This window comes from Pichia kudriavzevii, chromosome 2, assembly GCF_003054445.1.
Source record: "Pichia kudriavzevii chromosome 2, complete sequence".
Lineage (NCBI taxonomy): Eukaryota > Fungi > Ascomycota > Pichiomycetes > Pichiales > Pichiaceae > Pichia > Pichia kudriavzevii.
Window position 1 is genome coordinate 1,661,348 of NC_042507.1, and position 14,584 is coordinate 1,675,931.

At 37.6% G+C, this 14,584-nt stretch overlaps 4 protein-coding genes across 4 annotated transcripts; all 4 read right to left on the reverse strand.

Annotated features, from left to right (window-relative positions):
• Positions 1 to 495: 495 nt before the first annotated feature.
• Positions 496 to 1,893, reverse strand: C5L36_0B07780 (uncharacterized protein; the record flags this gene model as incomplete). Its single annotated transcript, XM_029465148.1, has 1 exon — positions 496 to 1,893. One exon carries the CDS (start codon positions 1,891 to 1,893, stop codon positions 496 to 498), a length of 1,398 nt encoding a protein of 465 aa, XP_029321007.1.
• A 7,737-nt stretch (positions 1,894 to 9,630) lies between these two features.
• C5L36_0B07790 (uncharacterized protein) lies at positions 9,631 to 10,524 on the reverse strand (the record flags this gene model as incomplete). Its single annotated transcript, XM_029465149.1, has 1 exon — positions 9,631 to 10,524. One exon carries the CDS (start codon positions 10,522 to 10,524, stop codon positions 9,631 to 9,633), a length of 894 nt encoding a protein of 297 aa, XP_029321008.1.
• A 360-nt stretch (positions 10,525 to 10,884) lies between these two features.
• Positions 10,885 to 11,370, reverse strand: C5L36_0B07800 (uncharacterized protein; the record flags this gene model as incomplete). The annotated part of the gene is made up of 1 exon (XM_029465150.1): positions 10,885 to 11,370. The coding sequence occupies one exon, from the start codon at positions 11,368 to 11,370 to the stop codon at positions 10,885 to 10,887; it is 486 nt and encodes a 161-aa protein (XP_029321009.1).
• Positions 11,371 to 12,070: 700 nt separating this feature from the next.
• C5L36_0B07810 (uncharacterized protein) lies at positions 12,071 to 14,437 on the reverse strand (the record flags this gene model as incomplete). The annotated part of the gene is made up of 1 exon (XM_029465151.1): positions 12,071 to 14,437. The coding sequence occupies one exon, from the start codon at positions 14,435 to 14,437 to the stop codon at positions 12,071 to 12,073; it is 2,367 nt and encodes a 788-aa protein (XP_029321010.1).
• Between the last annotated feature and the right edge of the window lie 147 nt (positions 14,438 to 14,584).

Below are 14,584 nucleotides of genomic sequence, written 5' to 3' on the forward strand. Positions count from 1 at the left end.
AAATATCTGAAGTCATCGAAATCAATGCTTCAGGAACATCAGAAAAAGAGAGACAAGTATCGAAATCAATACTTCTCTAGGCTAGGAAGAAATCTTCATTGTATGGGGTATCAAATGGTATCTTAATACTAATTAAACCAGGCTGTGATTACATAGCCAAGGCAAAAGGAACTAAAGCGGCTAAAAGGAAGCTGGCCTTGTTGGATGCTGCTGCACCTTTGAATGTATCTGATGGCACAGCACCAGATGCAGTTGGTTTGGAAGAAGTTGAAATAGAAACAGTGACAACGGTACCAGTGTTAGTTGGAGCTTCAGTTTGACTAGGTTGTTCCGGTTGAACAGTAGTGCCTGGTTGTTCTGGTTGAACAGTAGTGCCTGGTTGTTCTGGGTTGGTGCTTGGGGTCTCGGTTTGAGCTGGAGTTTCCTTTGGCACAACTGAACTACACACAGTAGTAGTAACATATGTTTGTGTGATGGTCTCAGTTGGGTTTGGTGTCAAGGTTGAGTCACTGTGTATTGGGAAGTGGTCACTACAGTGGTCAGCTCGACAGTGGATGAGTTCTCTGCTGGGGCACTGGTAGTTGCAGTCTCCGATGGGTTTGTTACAACAGAACTGCAAACGGTGGTGACAACGTATGTGGTGGTGATGGTTTCGGTGGCATTTGGTGTAAGAGTTTCTGTAGTGGTATATTCAGAGGTGGTGATGGCAGTGGAGGTACAAGAAGCGCTGTCGCAAACAGTTTCAGTGGTAGTATACTGGGAGGTTGAGACATAAGTAGCCGTACATGAGCCATTTTTACATGTGGTGTTGGTGGAGACGGTGGTGATTGTGGTGAATGAAGTGCCAGTAGACTCGGTGACAGAGTTTTCAGAAGTAGAGCCAGATGGCTTAGGAACTGGTGTCTTGGTGGTGGAACCAGATGGTTTAGGAGATGGTGTCTTGGTGGTGGAACCGGATGGTTTAGGAACTGGTGTGGTTGGCTTCTTTGGGGAAATACTAGAAGAGTGAACGGTGGAACTAGTTGAAGAGCTTGAAGAACTTAAAGTAATTGAAGTTGAATCTAAGGTAGACAACGAGCTTGATGGTGTAGGTGTAATTGAAGAGCTAGATGTACTAGATTTCTTGGTTGGAGAGCTAGTAGAGCTAGTAGAGCTTGGTTTCTCGGTTGAAGAAGTAGTAGTTGGTGCTTCAGTTGAAGGCTTCTCGGATGAGGATGTGGTGGTGGAGCTAGTAGTTGGAGTCTCAGTGGAAGAAGTCGTAGTGGAGCTAGTAGTTGGTGCTTCAGTTGAAGGCTTCTCGGATGATGAGGTGGTGGTGGAACTAGTAGTTGGAGTCTCAGTGGAAGAAGTCGTAGTTGAGCTCGATGTAGTTGAGGAGCTTGGTGTATCTTCATGCCAGCAAATTTCAGGGAAATCAAACTGGCCACCAGAACCACAACCAAAGGAATAATCAAAAGAGTTTTTGTTTGCAGATGCAACCCAGTCGTACTGGATTTGACCGTTGTTCATACACCATCTGTCATTTGCTTCATCATAGGATGCTTGGAAGTCAAAGACAGTGTTCCATTTACATCCATTGATTGATTCCTGACCCTTGTTTGCAGGATCATTATGTGACCAAATAACGACGGTTGGAGAGACACCAATGAGCTTGATCTCCGATGCTCCGTCGAATTGAGAACAGTCGTCACCTTCAAAATAGATTGTAGCTTCGTACAATCCATTATCCAACTTTTCAACAGTAGGTGAGAAGGAGACATGAGCAGAAGGCCATCCATGATCGTATGGAGTTAAAGAACAGGTGAAACTATCATACTCGGCAGTAGGAGTGCCTGTAGCAGATGCGAGGGAGGACAATCCAAGAACTAATGAAGATAGGATTTGACGGTTCATTGTAGGTTGTGTGGTTGTTACTTAGAGGATCTACAAAGGAGAAGGAGGTGAAAGAAACCAAGTTGTGGATATCTATCAACCTTTTATACCCTTTATGATTGACATTTCCACCATATTCAAAAGAGATATGTGTTTACACCTCCCAGACTATTTTTGTTTTCAGGGAAACTTGCAAAATACACAAGACAAAATTAGATATATTCCTTTTCAAGAGCAAAATATGCCCTGCATGCACTGTTGTACAATATCAGGCAACAACAAAACTGTAAAACGGTACCTCACGTAAACATGGATCGTGCAAGGAGGTAACACAGTGTGGTTCACAAGCTGAGGGGCCTCATTGTTCTGTACAAACTGGTGCTATTCCAAAACAAACAAGCTAAACATTAAAGAATGCCTTCTCTTAGATGCAGACAACTGGAATTTTCTACTGCTCGTATGTCCTGCAGATGTACCTGTATGCAGACACAAACTTTGTGGATGCGCACAAATTTCCTGCAATGCAAATCAGAAACGAATTTTTTAGGCCGTACATTGCAGATACAAATGCGTGTGCGGAATTCTAGAACTCTGGCCAATTGGGGTGCCCTTCGGCAATGCAAGGCTACCGCCTGATATTGACTGTGAGCTAAAAAAAGAATCAAATTATATTTCTCTTGGGGTAAGTTGATCGCTGCGCTACGCTTCGATCTACCTAATGAAAATCACCTTGTGCTGTTCAGGGCGATCTGTATCTATACAGTTAAGACACCAAGATCCGGTATCAAGACACTGCGTGTGGGGGAGGGGGGGGGACTTTACCGGACACATGTTTAGGACAACCTCAAAGTGTTGGTCTTGTGTGTCTGGTATTTCCACGTCATAAGAACAGTATCTGAGCAAAGTACAGTATCTGAGCATAGGAGAACTATGCCGAAAAGACAAAGACAAAGACTGTGGTGGAGACGGGAGGTTGCAAATACTACCACTGACTGGAGACATTGTTTTTTTTTTATTTCCTACTATTACATTCCACTTCCACCTAGTAATTTCAATTCAAAGGCCAGGTTTTGGGGAATTGCTATGCATGATTAGCATCTTGTACCACTCTGTTTGGAACCATTTGATCTGACATTCTCTATAGGCGAGTGTAGTTTCTGGAAATTGTACACTTGCAGATCAATATTCTACATTTCTCTGGGGGGGTAGTAATAAAAGAAACAAAGCTATTAAATTAATACTATCCAGTTTGTTATGCAAAATATACGTATGTTTACGTTAATACATTGGCTAGAATACCCATGGAATGCATTTACTCCTTAATTCCGTGCACAAGCTCTAAGTTTGAAAATGAATCTCTTGGAAGTCACGGTACCCTCCGGATAGGGGAAAACAAAAACAGAGGCACTAGGATGAACTGTAACTGTGTTACAATAGGTCTTGCTAAGTTATAATGAATAACTCCATACTCACCTTTCCATAAAGACGTCATTTCCATTGGATGCATACAAACATGGAACAGAACCAGAAAGATCAGTGGAAACATATTGAGGAAGTAGTTCAAATGCATGTAAAATGCATGTGGAAATACAAGCCAGCCTGCTGATGGCCAAATGGGTTTTGTTGTCTGCACCTACATCAAAAGGGATTATGTGATATTAGTATGTGCTACCTGCAGGTTACTGCATATTACCACATAATAAGTTACCCTTTTTTCATCACCAGTAATGAAAATTCCTTTTCCTTCCGAAAATATACGCGCCTTCATGTTTCCCATGCCTTAAGAAATTCTTCAATGGAACATTTATGTCCTTATGCGACCAAATGGAATAGTTCCACTGCAGATATAAAGTGGGACTGCACAAGCCTGCATAAAACATCAAATTTTCATGCCTAATAAGTCACGGAGTTTGAGTGAATATGACGAGTAACACCTCATGACAAGTAAATCATACCAATTCGTGGGGTAAGCACACCACCTCACGGCCTTACCTGTGAATGGTCGTAATTATACAGTGGAGACAAAGCACATTGACTGACATGCATTTCTCAATAGGGTCTGTAGAATGAAGCTCTGGAAATACCGTATGGTTATGCATACTTGATGCAAGCGTCTTTGTTCAAGCACTCGATTCGGGCTTTTCTTTTCTTTTCCGGTCATTTTCTCCTGGTTGAAAATGATAGTCAATGCTGGATCCCCAACCTGGAATGTACTCATAAACTACGAACATAAAGTATTGGAATATTGTCGAGGAAGGAACCATTACACAATTAACAACTAATATTAAATGTCTTGTAGTATCACTGCTTCTTAAATGCCAACGGGAATCATCAACGACGGTCTTTGTGGCAAGATTCAGCAGCCGCATTAATACATCCACAAATTACGTTCTACTCCTTTAAGTTTTGGTGTGTTTGTGTATAATATTTGTTTCTTAATGACAAACTATTGCCCAAGCTCCGCTTTAGTAATGGGAATCTTTCAGACACCATAGGTCTCACACTTTCAAATAAAGAGAAACCCGTGAAATTTGGGTTTTTCACAACTACTGTCAGCTGAACCCTTTCTCCCATTAAGCTTCATTTCAAAATAAAAAGTGGATGGTGATAAGGAAACGACCTGGTATAATATCCCATATAATTGCAGAATTGCTCAATTTAAAACACAAAAGCAAACTTAGAGAGTTTTGTGATCCCAATTATCACTGTGTATGGCATTGAGTTTGCTGTATATTCTTTTGAAAGCAACACTACCTTGATTGGAAAACACATCTATACCAAAAAGGAATTGTCTGGAATAATTGCTTTTCTTCCCTTCAGTTTAGCCATATGGATCTCTCAATTTGTTTTCTCTTGAATAGAAACCTATAGCCACAGCTGACATAAAGAAATCTCAAAACACTTTCTTTCTAAACGGTGATCTACAATTTTGTTTTTTTACTAGGTTTGATTTCCATTGCTCTACCTTTGACTTGCAGTCATACAATAAGATTTTGTCCTTTTTTGATACAGCAATCGTTCAACATCTCCTTTCAATTCTCCTAGCGTTGCCTCCTGTCTAATTAAAAAGCACTTTGCTAATTCATTGATAAGGTATTTCTGTGTAATTAAACGCTTTAGAGGTATACCAAAATCACTTTCAATTCAACTCTAATCTACTTACGGTTTCAAATAACGGTATGCGAAAAATTCCCAGAAGGTATAAATGTCTGCAAGAACTAAACAAAATTCTGTTTTAAAAGCCTAAAGTTCTAAAACCTTCAACCTCCACTTCCCCTTCCCCACCAACAACTATTACTCTAAGGCTTTTTCTTGACAAATGATGAGATAATTTAATTTCGGCATTATTCAGTTTTCCACTGTTAAGGCTGGATTTTTTTGCAAATGACCAAAATAACTTGAATCACATGCAGCCAGCAATATTTTTACACAACTTTACAGTCTTTTCTATAGCTAGTGTATATAAAGTTCAATATACATGATAGAATATCAGCCCAAAACTACTCAGTTTATAACATTAATACAAAAAAGAATTATTTCATATTGGCTGTATTTGGGAAAAGGGGATTCTTTATATTGGTAAATTACTCGGTCGTTTTTAGAGTGTAATTTGGAATAACCATGGCTTTAAAAGAAAATGTGTATAATCGAATTTGTGTATTACATATTTTTGCATGCGCCTTATAACCAGATCGGTTCATTTATAGTAGTTTTTGGATCTGGTTAATATAGCAACAAGCTGCGGTGTTTCATTTTAATTATCCCCACATAGTATGTGTTTCTCTTTTCAGAGAAATTTCCATTCACCAACAGACATGTCTCTAATAGTTTCCCACAAAAAAATCTGTGAATTCTATGATTTCCACAATTTCAAGCAATAGATATTTTCAGGACTCGAGAGTAATAAACAGAACATACTGTACTGGAAAACAAAGTCCTTTAGCAATTACTATGGGGGAGATGATTAAGTTGGGTTTAACATGCATGAGGTCATTTTTACCGTTACAAGTATCTGAAACTGGAAAAAACTTAGCCAAAACACCTCTCTGAATAAATTCGAGCTCTCCCCAGAGCAAGTTAGCCACAGCTTACTGACTATTTTCTGTTACAACGGTCCTTGGAGCACGATTGACTTATTCCACAATGCTCCTCTTGCAGAATTCGTTCATGCCTGTGCGGGTCTTAAAATGATTAGGGAAGTTTCTGCTATCGATTGGGTGCTAGATCTGGATAATTTCACTCTGAAATTTTTGGTGGCAGCAATGTTTTTGCCATGTTTAGGTAGCTAACTGAACAAGACCTTTAGAGACATGGAGCATTTGTAAGAATGAGACAATCTTTCATTCTTTTGGTCAAGCGAATTATTTACAAAAAAAACAAGCTTGTCTACACTTTTGAAATAATTATACTAGCAAGACAATTGTACCTCTCTTATATTACTGGTGAACTGAAAAATTATATCAAACACAGTTTAAAACCATTGTACGGACCTTTAGTTCAATCTTAGATGCCCGAACACAATAAATACTCATAACACCTGTTCAACGGATGTTTCGCAAGAAACAAATTTGGGTGGTACCAGTTTCCACATACACTTGAAGCTGTAACTGTATTGGAGTGCGTGGACAGTGACGCATACCTGTTCAGTTCCGGTTTTCCCCTACAAAATAGCCCATTTATCGAGATTTGAATATGTACGGGGCAAACACAGTCACTCACTCGGGCCACTTACATGAAAATCATAACTTCCAAGCCAATAGGTAACACGTTGAATATAATTGTATAGACATTTATACGGGACGTTTTTTTCAGCGGACACTCCTACTAGTTTTGACATGTTACATTATTATTAACCATTGATTTTTTTCTCCTCTGATACAATGTTGACAGACTACAGTCCAGTAGCGTACATATTGAGAACAACTGTACACATGGAATCCCTCTATGGGACAATCCAGACCCAAATGCCCCATGACTTATCTCCGGTTAAAAGGCGTGCCCACACCTAAAATCATGTTTTGACACAAATGTGGGAGGGTTTCTGCATGCAATCTGCAACATTTTCCGAGGTTTCCATAGAAGTGTGACGTATATAAGCATTTTGCTCTTTTTGGAATAATTAGACGTGCTTTTACATTCAGTGTATAAGACAATCCTTCTTCTTTCGGTCTGTATTTTCTGAAATCTTAAGGACTTTTCCAGATTCGACTAACTGCAGATATATTCATTCATTTAATCAAAGACTTTACTAGGCCCCACGAATGTGATTTGGAGACCCATCCGATCTGATAGGACGGGAAGCTTATGTAAAATACGAGTTTTCTTCTGAGGCCATATTAGACATGCAGCGCTATGAAAATTCATTCTCTGAGCAATTTTGTAAGTATCATTATGATCAAATGAATTACTAAAAACGTGAATGCTTTGCTTTTGTTAGCCACAGCTGACGTTTGAGTAGTATATGTTGTAAGACTTTCATGTGCAACCATAAATTTAGCCTTCTCATCCCGCTAATTTCTCAAACGATATACTGAGTAACAACGACACAATCTACAAAGAACTGTCAATTCTTGTTTTTATTTGTTCTTGGTTTATCAAAACTTGCCTCGGCGCAGTGACCCCTGCTTTAAATTATGCTAGCTGTACTGATTCTGGCTCCCTATGAAAATGAACGATCTTCTGCACACGTTTCATTTTCCTCCACTGCTGAAAAACTAGACAAGCGAGTTTGCAACGCTACACTCTTTTTTTTAAATTGATGACTGTTCTCATTATGATGGAGTACCATAAATCCAGCTTCTTTGATCTTCATTTTATTAGAACGATTATTACGGACCATAAAATCACTCTTTTGCTTACCATCTTTGTTTCTTTGAGTTGGGCAACAAAGCACAGCTTTTAATTACTGTTCTTTTCACGCTTTAGCTTTTTTTTTCTTCTATCTATTACCACTAAAATCAATGATTCGACTTTCCAAATAAACTAAGCCACAAAAGGTTTCTGGAATAGTGGCAGCAATTTTTTACCCAGTATATACTAGTATTATAAACAAAATATTTGAAAATAGTCATGTCGGTTTACAAGAAGAGTAGTTCCAAAAACTATCTAAAAGCAGCAATGCTTACACCCTGTAAACTATGGTTCTAATATATACATATATATAAATATATAAGCTTTTCAACGAAATGCATATTTTTATTGTTTTCCTGTTTGAGTTTTGTGACATTGAAAATTGATGAAATAAACGATACATATCGAGATAACTGTTCTGAAGCGTCTCCTCTTGAAGTTCGGGCTAAATGTAACTTTATTTTTGCAGCAATACATATGGAAGTTTAGAAAAAAGTTTTTGTTAAGTTATAATTGTCGATGAAGCATTCCCTCTGAATTATAAAAACTATAAAATTGACCTGTTGGAGTTACATCGATCTTATATTTATTGTTATTTACTAGTTTCTGAAACTAAAACCAAGACCTATTTACTTTTCAATATATTTTTAGCGGAATTTGAAAATCATGGTTTTCTATCTCAAGGTACAAAAATGAAAGGTTGGTGCATCCAAATCTTTTTCGTAGAAGCTATTGTTGTCTTATATGCTTATAGAGAGTAAATTTAAACGGTAACCTTCGTTAAACTTGATAGCAAAATTAGCCACCTGATTATTCTATTAATTCATGCTACCTCAATCTCTGGTGCTTATCACCTAACGTATATTTCAAAAGTTGGTGTTTTAGAAGGTTAAATTTAAAAATATCCGGATAATATCAAAACCCCTCTCACAACACCAGTATTTCTGATCTAGGGGTGGAAACTTTTGAGACAGATGTTTAAGCTTTGTGTTGTTTTAAAACAGTATTGAGTTAGCTAAACAATTTCTGTTGTTACAAAAATATCTTCAATCAAAACCTCTTCAGTAATTACTTACATAAGTGTACACATCGCTAAATATATGTTTTCAATAGAACGCCTTACAACTTTGTTGCAGATTCTAACTACTTATATTTTTAATGAACTTTTTTTCTCTGGACTTATTATTTTGGATTGACATGTTCATTTTCTTCGTTTGAAAGAGACTGAATCTATCAAATACCGGGGTCTATGAGTTTTTGCCTTAGGCTGTCTGGTGCATACTATCTATGTTAAACCACACCACAATTCTGGATCACTTAAAACAGGTATAGTTTCCATTTTAATTTCAAGGTTACTTGTTTTTGTGTGGTAGTAAGAGAGTAACCATTAATCATGAAATTGTGTGCTTTTAGATTTTTGATTTAAAATCTAACAATCTTGCTTTCTTGATTTATAACTATCTGCTTTTTCTAGCCTTTGGTGTATCCCCAAAACCCCGTTGGTTTGACTCTACAATCACTAGCTCAACTACTCACTACCGTTTAACGTCCATTTTGATTAGGATCCACCTCTTTTAACACCTACTCTAGCCTTTTCGTTTGTTCCTTTTTTTATGTTAACTTTCTTTCTAGATTGGTTACACTACTCCTAAGGACAAAACTGTTACCTATGCAACTTTCTAGCACTAAAATGTAGACAAAACGCAGCCCAAAAAGAGCACTACAAGCTGACTTGAAACATTAAAGATTCCTCAAGTGTATAGTTTTTAGAGTCCAAAAAAAAAGTAGTTTTCCTTTGAATACACGTGATATATTTATAAAGGTGTCTATATAACTATATAAAGCTTTCTATTTATAGTACTTTCCGGCATTTTCCAACAGAAAATAAGAGCAGTTTAAACCCCAGACTTAAACTCTACAATTTGTAATATTGAATGTGAGAATATCAGACGCACCAATTCTCTTTAATTCATCCATAATATTCGCAATGTTCTTCTTTTCAACCATACTAGAAACAGCAACCCAGTCCGAACTTTCTAATGGAGAGACAGTTGCAGCTCTTCTGCCTGGTGTGATCTTCAATAGCTCAGGGAGTTTCTCCCTTGGTGCATTGTAATTACACAAAACATACTTGTTAGCTGCCAGAAGACCTTCAAATCTTGATTGAATCAATTCCAACAGTTCCGGGTGTGAAGGATTTTTGGAGTAGATCAAATGTGCAGATGTATCCAAGATCGTTTCGATGGCATGCAATCCTGCAGCTTTCATAGTTTCTCCAGATTCAACCAAGTCTACAATTGCATCACCAACGCCTAAAGCACAGGATGCTTCAACTGAACCACCGACATACTTAACTTTGGTTTTCAATTCACTGACGTCCTTAACTCCTTCTAATTTAACAAAATATTCTCTTGTTAAGTTGACAAAAGATGAAACAATGGTCTTGCCAATAAGTTGCTCTGGTTTAGTGTATTGTCCATTCACAGGTACCTGGATTTGTAACTTACATTTACCAAACGATAAGTCGACACCCATATCAACGTCAACTTGGGACTCCATAACTTGGTCATAACCAGTGATCCCAATATCACATCTACCTTCACCAACGAATGTAGGAATATCTGCAGCAGGTAGAAAGATCAAAGCTATAGGTAGGTTGAGACATAATGCAATATCTAATCTGTTAGATCTATTGAATTGAATATCGGCACCTTTCAGCATCGAGGTGCATTTTTCGTAGAGCCTACCTTTCTTAGGAACTGCAAAAAGCAGTCTATCTGTCATATGGTTAACTAAGTCCATCTTTGATGCTATTATTAAGTCTCTCTTGTTAGTAAACGAATAACAGTGTTGGATTCCACCGAAAGAAACAATCAATGGATAGCCAATGTAATCAAGTCATTTTTAGAACACTAGCCTGAAAAATGGGGGAGTAATTTTCCGCGATGACTCAGCTTTCCCAAAGTGGACTTTTCGCATTTACAGCGGATTTCAGGCCTTTAGTATATTAATCATGGGTATAACGTAATTAGAAAACAACCACGTTTTACAACTGTCGATAAAGTATGTTAAGATTTTATTTGTTAATTGTTAGCTTTAAAGCAAGAACAAAATTATAAACTTATATATGAGAAGAATGCCACATTTTCAAGGTGAATCCATTTATAATTCACCACAATCAGTGATCTTGATTTCTGCTCTGGTTTGACCAGATGGGGAACCTAAAGATTCAACCTTCTTGACAACGTCTAAACCATCGGTGACTTCACCGAAAACAACGTGCTTACCATCTAACCATGGGCATGGAACGGTGGTAATGAAGAATTGAGAACCGTTGGTGTTTGGACCTGCATTAGCCATGGATAAAAGACCTGGCTTGGTGTGTCTGTGGATGAAGTTTTCATCAGCAAACTTGTTACCGTAGATGGACTTACCACCGGTACCATTGAAGTTGGTGAAATCACCACCTTGTAACATGAATTCTGGAATAACTCTGTGGAAGATGGAGTCCTTGTAACCGAAACCCTTTTCACCAGTACATAAAGCTCTGAAGTTTTCTGCTGTCTTTGGGACATCAGAGTAAAGCTTGAAGGTAATTCTACCTAATGGTTGGCCGTTTGCGGAGACGTCAAAGTAAGTGGTGGACATTGTTAGTTAATTAAATGCTTGTATTGCAAGGAGGTGAAAGAAGAACTAAGAGGAAGTGTCAATTGAGTGGCAAAAATGTCAATTTGTACGGATTGGGTGGTGGAGAGTGGAAACCGAAAATGGACGGGGACAGCAGATGGAAATGGAAATGGGAATGCGCGCCGTATAGAAGAAGAAAAAAAAAAAATTTCAGTGCCTCTTTGTGATGCAACATACACAGTTGTCATAATGCAACATAAAACTTTCTTTGCAACAGCAAATTTCCAAGATCCTGTCAACAGGCTTGTTTAAGAAGGGGGGGGAGCATCTCTTGCATTGATCAGTGTTAGTTTGAAGGTGGCTGTACTCAATGTTTACGGGATTACCATTTGTCCTAATAGTATAAGGGTATTTTGTAAAAAGATTAAAATCTTTATAAACCCTTTGCTCCTTTTCACTAATTGACCACACAAGCTAAAAAAAAACACCTAATCACGTGACCAAATAATGTTTGGAATAAAAGAAGCACAACCAAGCACAGCAAAGTCAATGTTTGTATGGTTGTCCTACTATATTCCAATAAGAGCATATATTGTTCTTTTATTAGTCGTGTAGTATGGTGTGGTGTTTTAACAAATACTAACTCTATATTTCAAACAAAGCCCCCATTACTAATCTTTGACTATTTAACATGATCTGTTCATTTAATGATCTATATAATCTATTTACAAAGGAATTGAGAAAGGGAGATACTGGACTGGACAAAGGAGTCCATCGTGGCGTTCTCCTCTTTAAGCATGGAAACTTCAACGCGTTGATGCTCCCCATCGTCTTTTAGCTCAAGTGATACGGGGAGACCTTCATGCTCAAGTTCGATACTTTTCACAAAGTCAACTGAAACAGCACTATACTTTATTGGTTCACCGTTGATAATAAAAGTGTAGGGCTTGTATTTAAATTGATGGATCATTCCTCGTAAACCCGCAGTGCTTCTGCTATCCAAGTTCTTCCTTGCTATTTGGGAGATAAACATATTAATTTGCTTCTTATTCCGAGTGACGTCGTTTTCCTCCTTGTCCCCATTAGTATCTTGAAACTCGGCCTCTGATCGTCCATTAAGTATCCACTGATCCTTATTGTAAACTAACATAGAGTTAATACTATTCTGAAATCTCAAGTCGAGTTCTAATGTAGGAATCGCAACATCGACATTTCTCTCAACTTCACTAACAAAAGCACTGAAGTTATTTACTTCTAACCTGTTGTCCCTATAGTCTACTAATATGTCAATACTTGGGAATTTAGTAAACTTGTCAAACTTATTGTCCCAAAATCCATTAGGAATGAGTTTGATATGGATTTGCTTACTGAATCTGTTTAAAATACCACCAGATGATCCAAACAATGAAGAGCCCTTGTCCATAAGCTCAAGCTTTCCAATTCTACGGATAAATTCAGGAATGTTTGAGTTGAAATGTGAGGCCGAATCATCCTCCTTAGAATATAATAACTTTCCTAATTTCACACTGATCGTATTATCAAGCACAAGCTTACCTTCAACTTTGACTTCAGGAATACTGAGGAGTTCTTTTTGAATAGAGGTGGCATCCAGTTCAACTTCACTGACAACTGAACCCTCCTTAATTTTGAAGAAATTTTTGTCGTAATCTTCGTCTCTATTTATTTTGACTTCATCTCTGATGCCAGATTGGATATAGTTATATTCAAATTTTTCCTTAGCTTCTTCCACCTCGGCTTTCAGGTCCTGGACTTCTTCACTTAAAATCTTAACAACCATACTCTCATCACTCAATAAACTTTCGCTTTTTCTTTTCTTCGACATGGCATATCTGAAGCAATTCTCAGGTCTCACGTACCATGGTAAACTATCATCCCAAATTTCCATTCTAACTAACATCTCTTTATCCGTCTTTTTCGCTCTTTCGATTAGTTCATCAATCACAACGGCACTACTGCCGACTCTATACTCCGTGGCTTTTAGAATCTCAATTTTGACCTTACTTATCAATGAATTCTTGATTGCTGATAGCATATATTTTTCACTGTCACTATCGTATGTTATTTTATCAAAATAAACACTAAACTCCTTTTGAATTAGGTCCAAATCTAATGTTTTATTGATAGATTTGTAGAATCTTTTGACATCATATAACTCCAAAGTGTCTGTGGAAACATTGTTCAATAAATCATTCCACGACGCTTGGACAAAATTGACAATATTACTACTGCCCCTTACGACTAGTTCATGACGTGATTTGCTTAATGATAGCTGTGCACCAATCAATGACCAATGCTGAGGCAAAAACCCTTTGTGACTCAATAATAAAAACAAGTCTCTACTATTAGATATATCGATTGTGATTTCACTAATCAAGTCTTCTGTTGGGTCTAGGGTTACCTTTAAATCCCAGTGCTCCGATATTAATTTGTTAATTAGCTTTTTTTTGGTGTCTGATTTTCTGATTGTGATTTCAGGTGCTCTTTCAAATATGTAACTCTTGAGTTGTTTCACTCGAAATGATTTATCTAGTGTTTGAGCTAGTTCGCCTAGTTGTTTTATCGTTACTATATTGCTCGATGGTTTCAGATCATCTATGTTTGCAAAGAAATCATCTGGGGTAACGTTGTACTTAAATTGCATTAAATTTTTAAAGTCTCTCTCAATTTGAATATTTATATCACTGGCTGACTTGACGTTTCTCTTACGTGGCTGCAATTTTTGAATAGGTGATGATTTTTTTTTCATTGGAGCTAGGATTAATTCGTTAACCGATGATTCCTTAAATCTATTGTTCGTTTCTGGGAACAACTTGTCTTTCACTTCAGGCTCCTCCCACGGCAAGTCTGTTAGAGTAGACACATCATTTTCGCAAGGAAGGTCTGGTGCTGTTGATGCATTTGGCGTTGACGTTGGTGTTGACGCCGACAGTGTTTCAGTTTCCTCATTACCTTCAGCTGAGATCTTCGCAGATGAAATTCCTGAGATTTCTACCTTGGAATTCCATCTCTTGAACGAGCACACCAATGACTGCTTGAAAAATGTCCTCCTTGTGTATGGCTTGAGCATTGTTTAGCTCCAAGAAATCCCAAAGCACATTCTAGGTACATGAATTTTATATGTGCAGAAGATTAAAAAATTGAGATGAAATTTTCAACCTGTATAACTTGTTTGGGAAAAAGAAAAATTTGTAGAGCTTGATATTTTAAAGGAAAC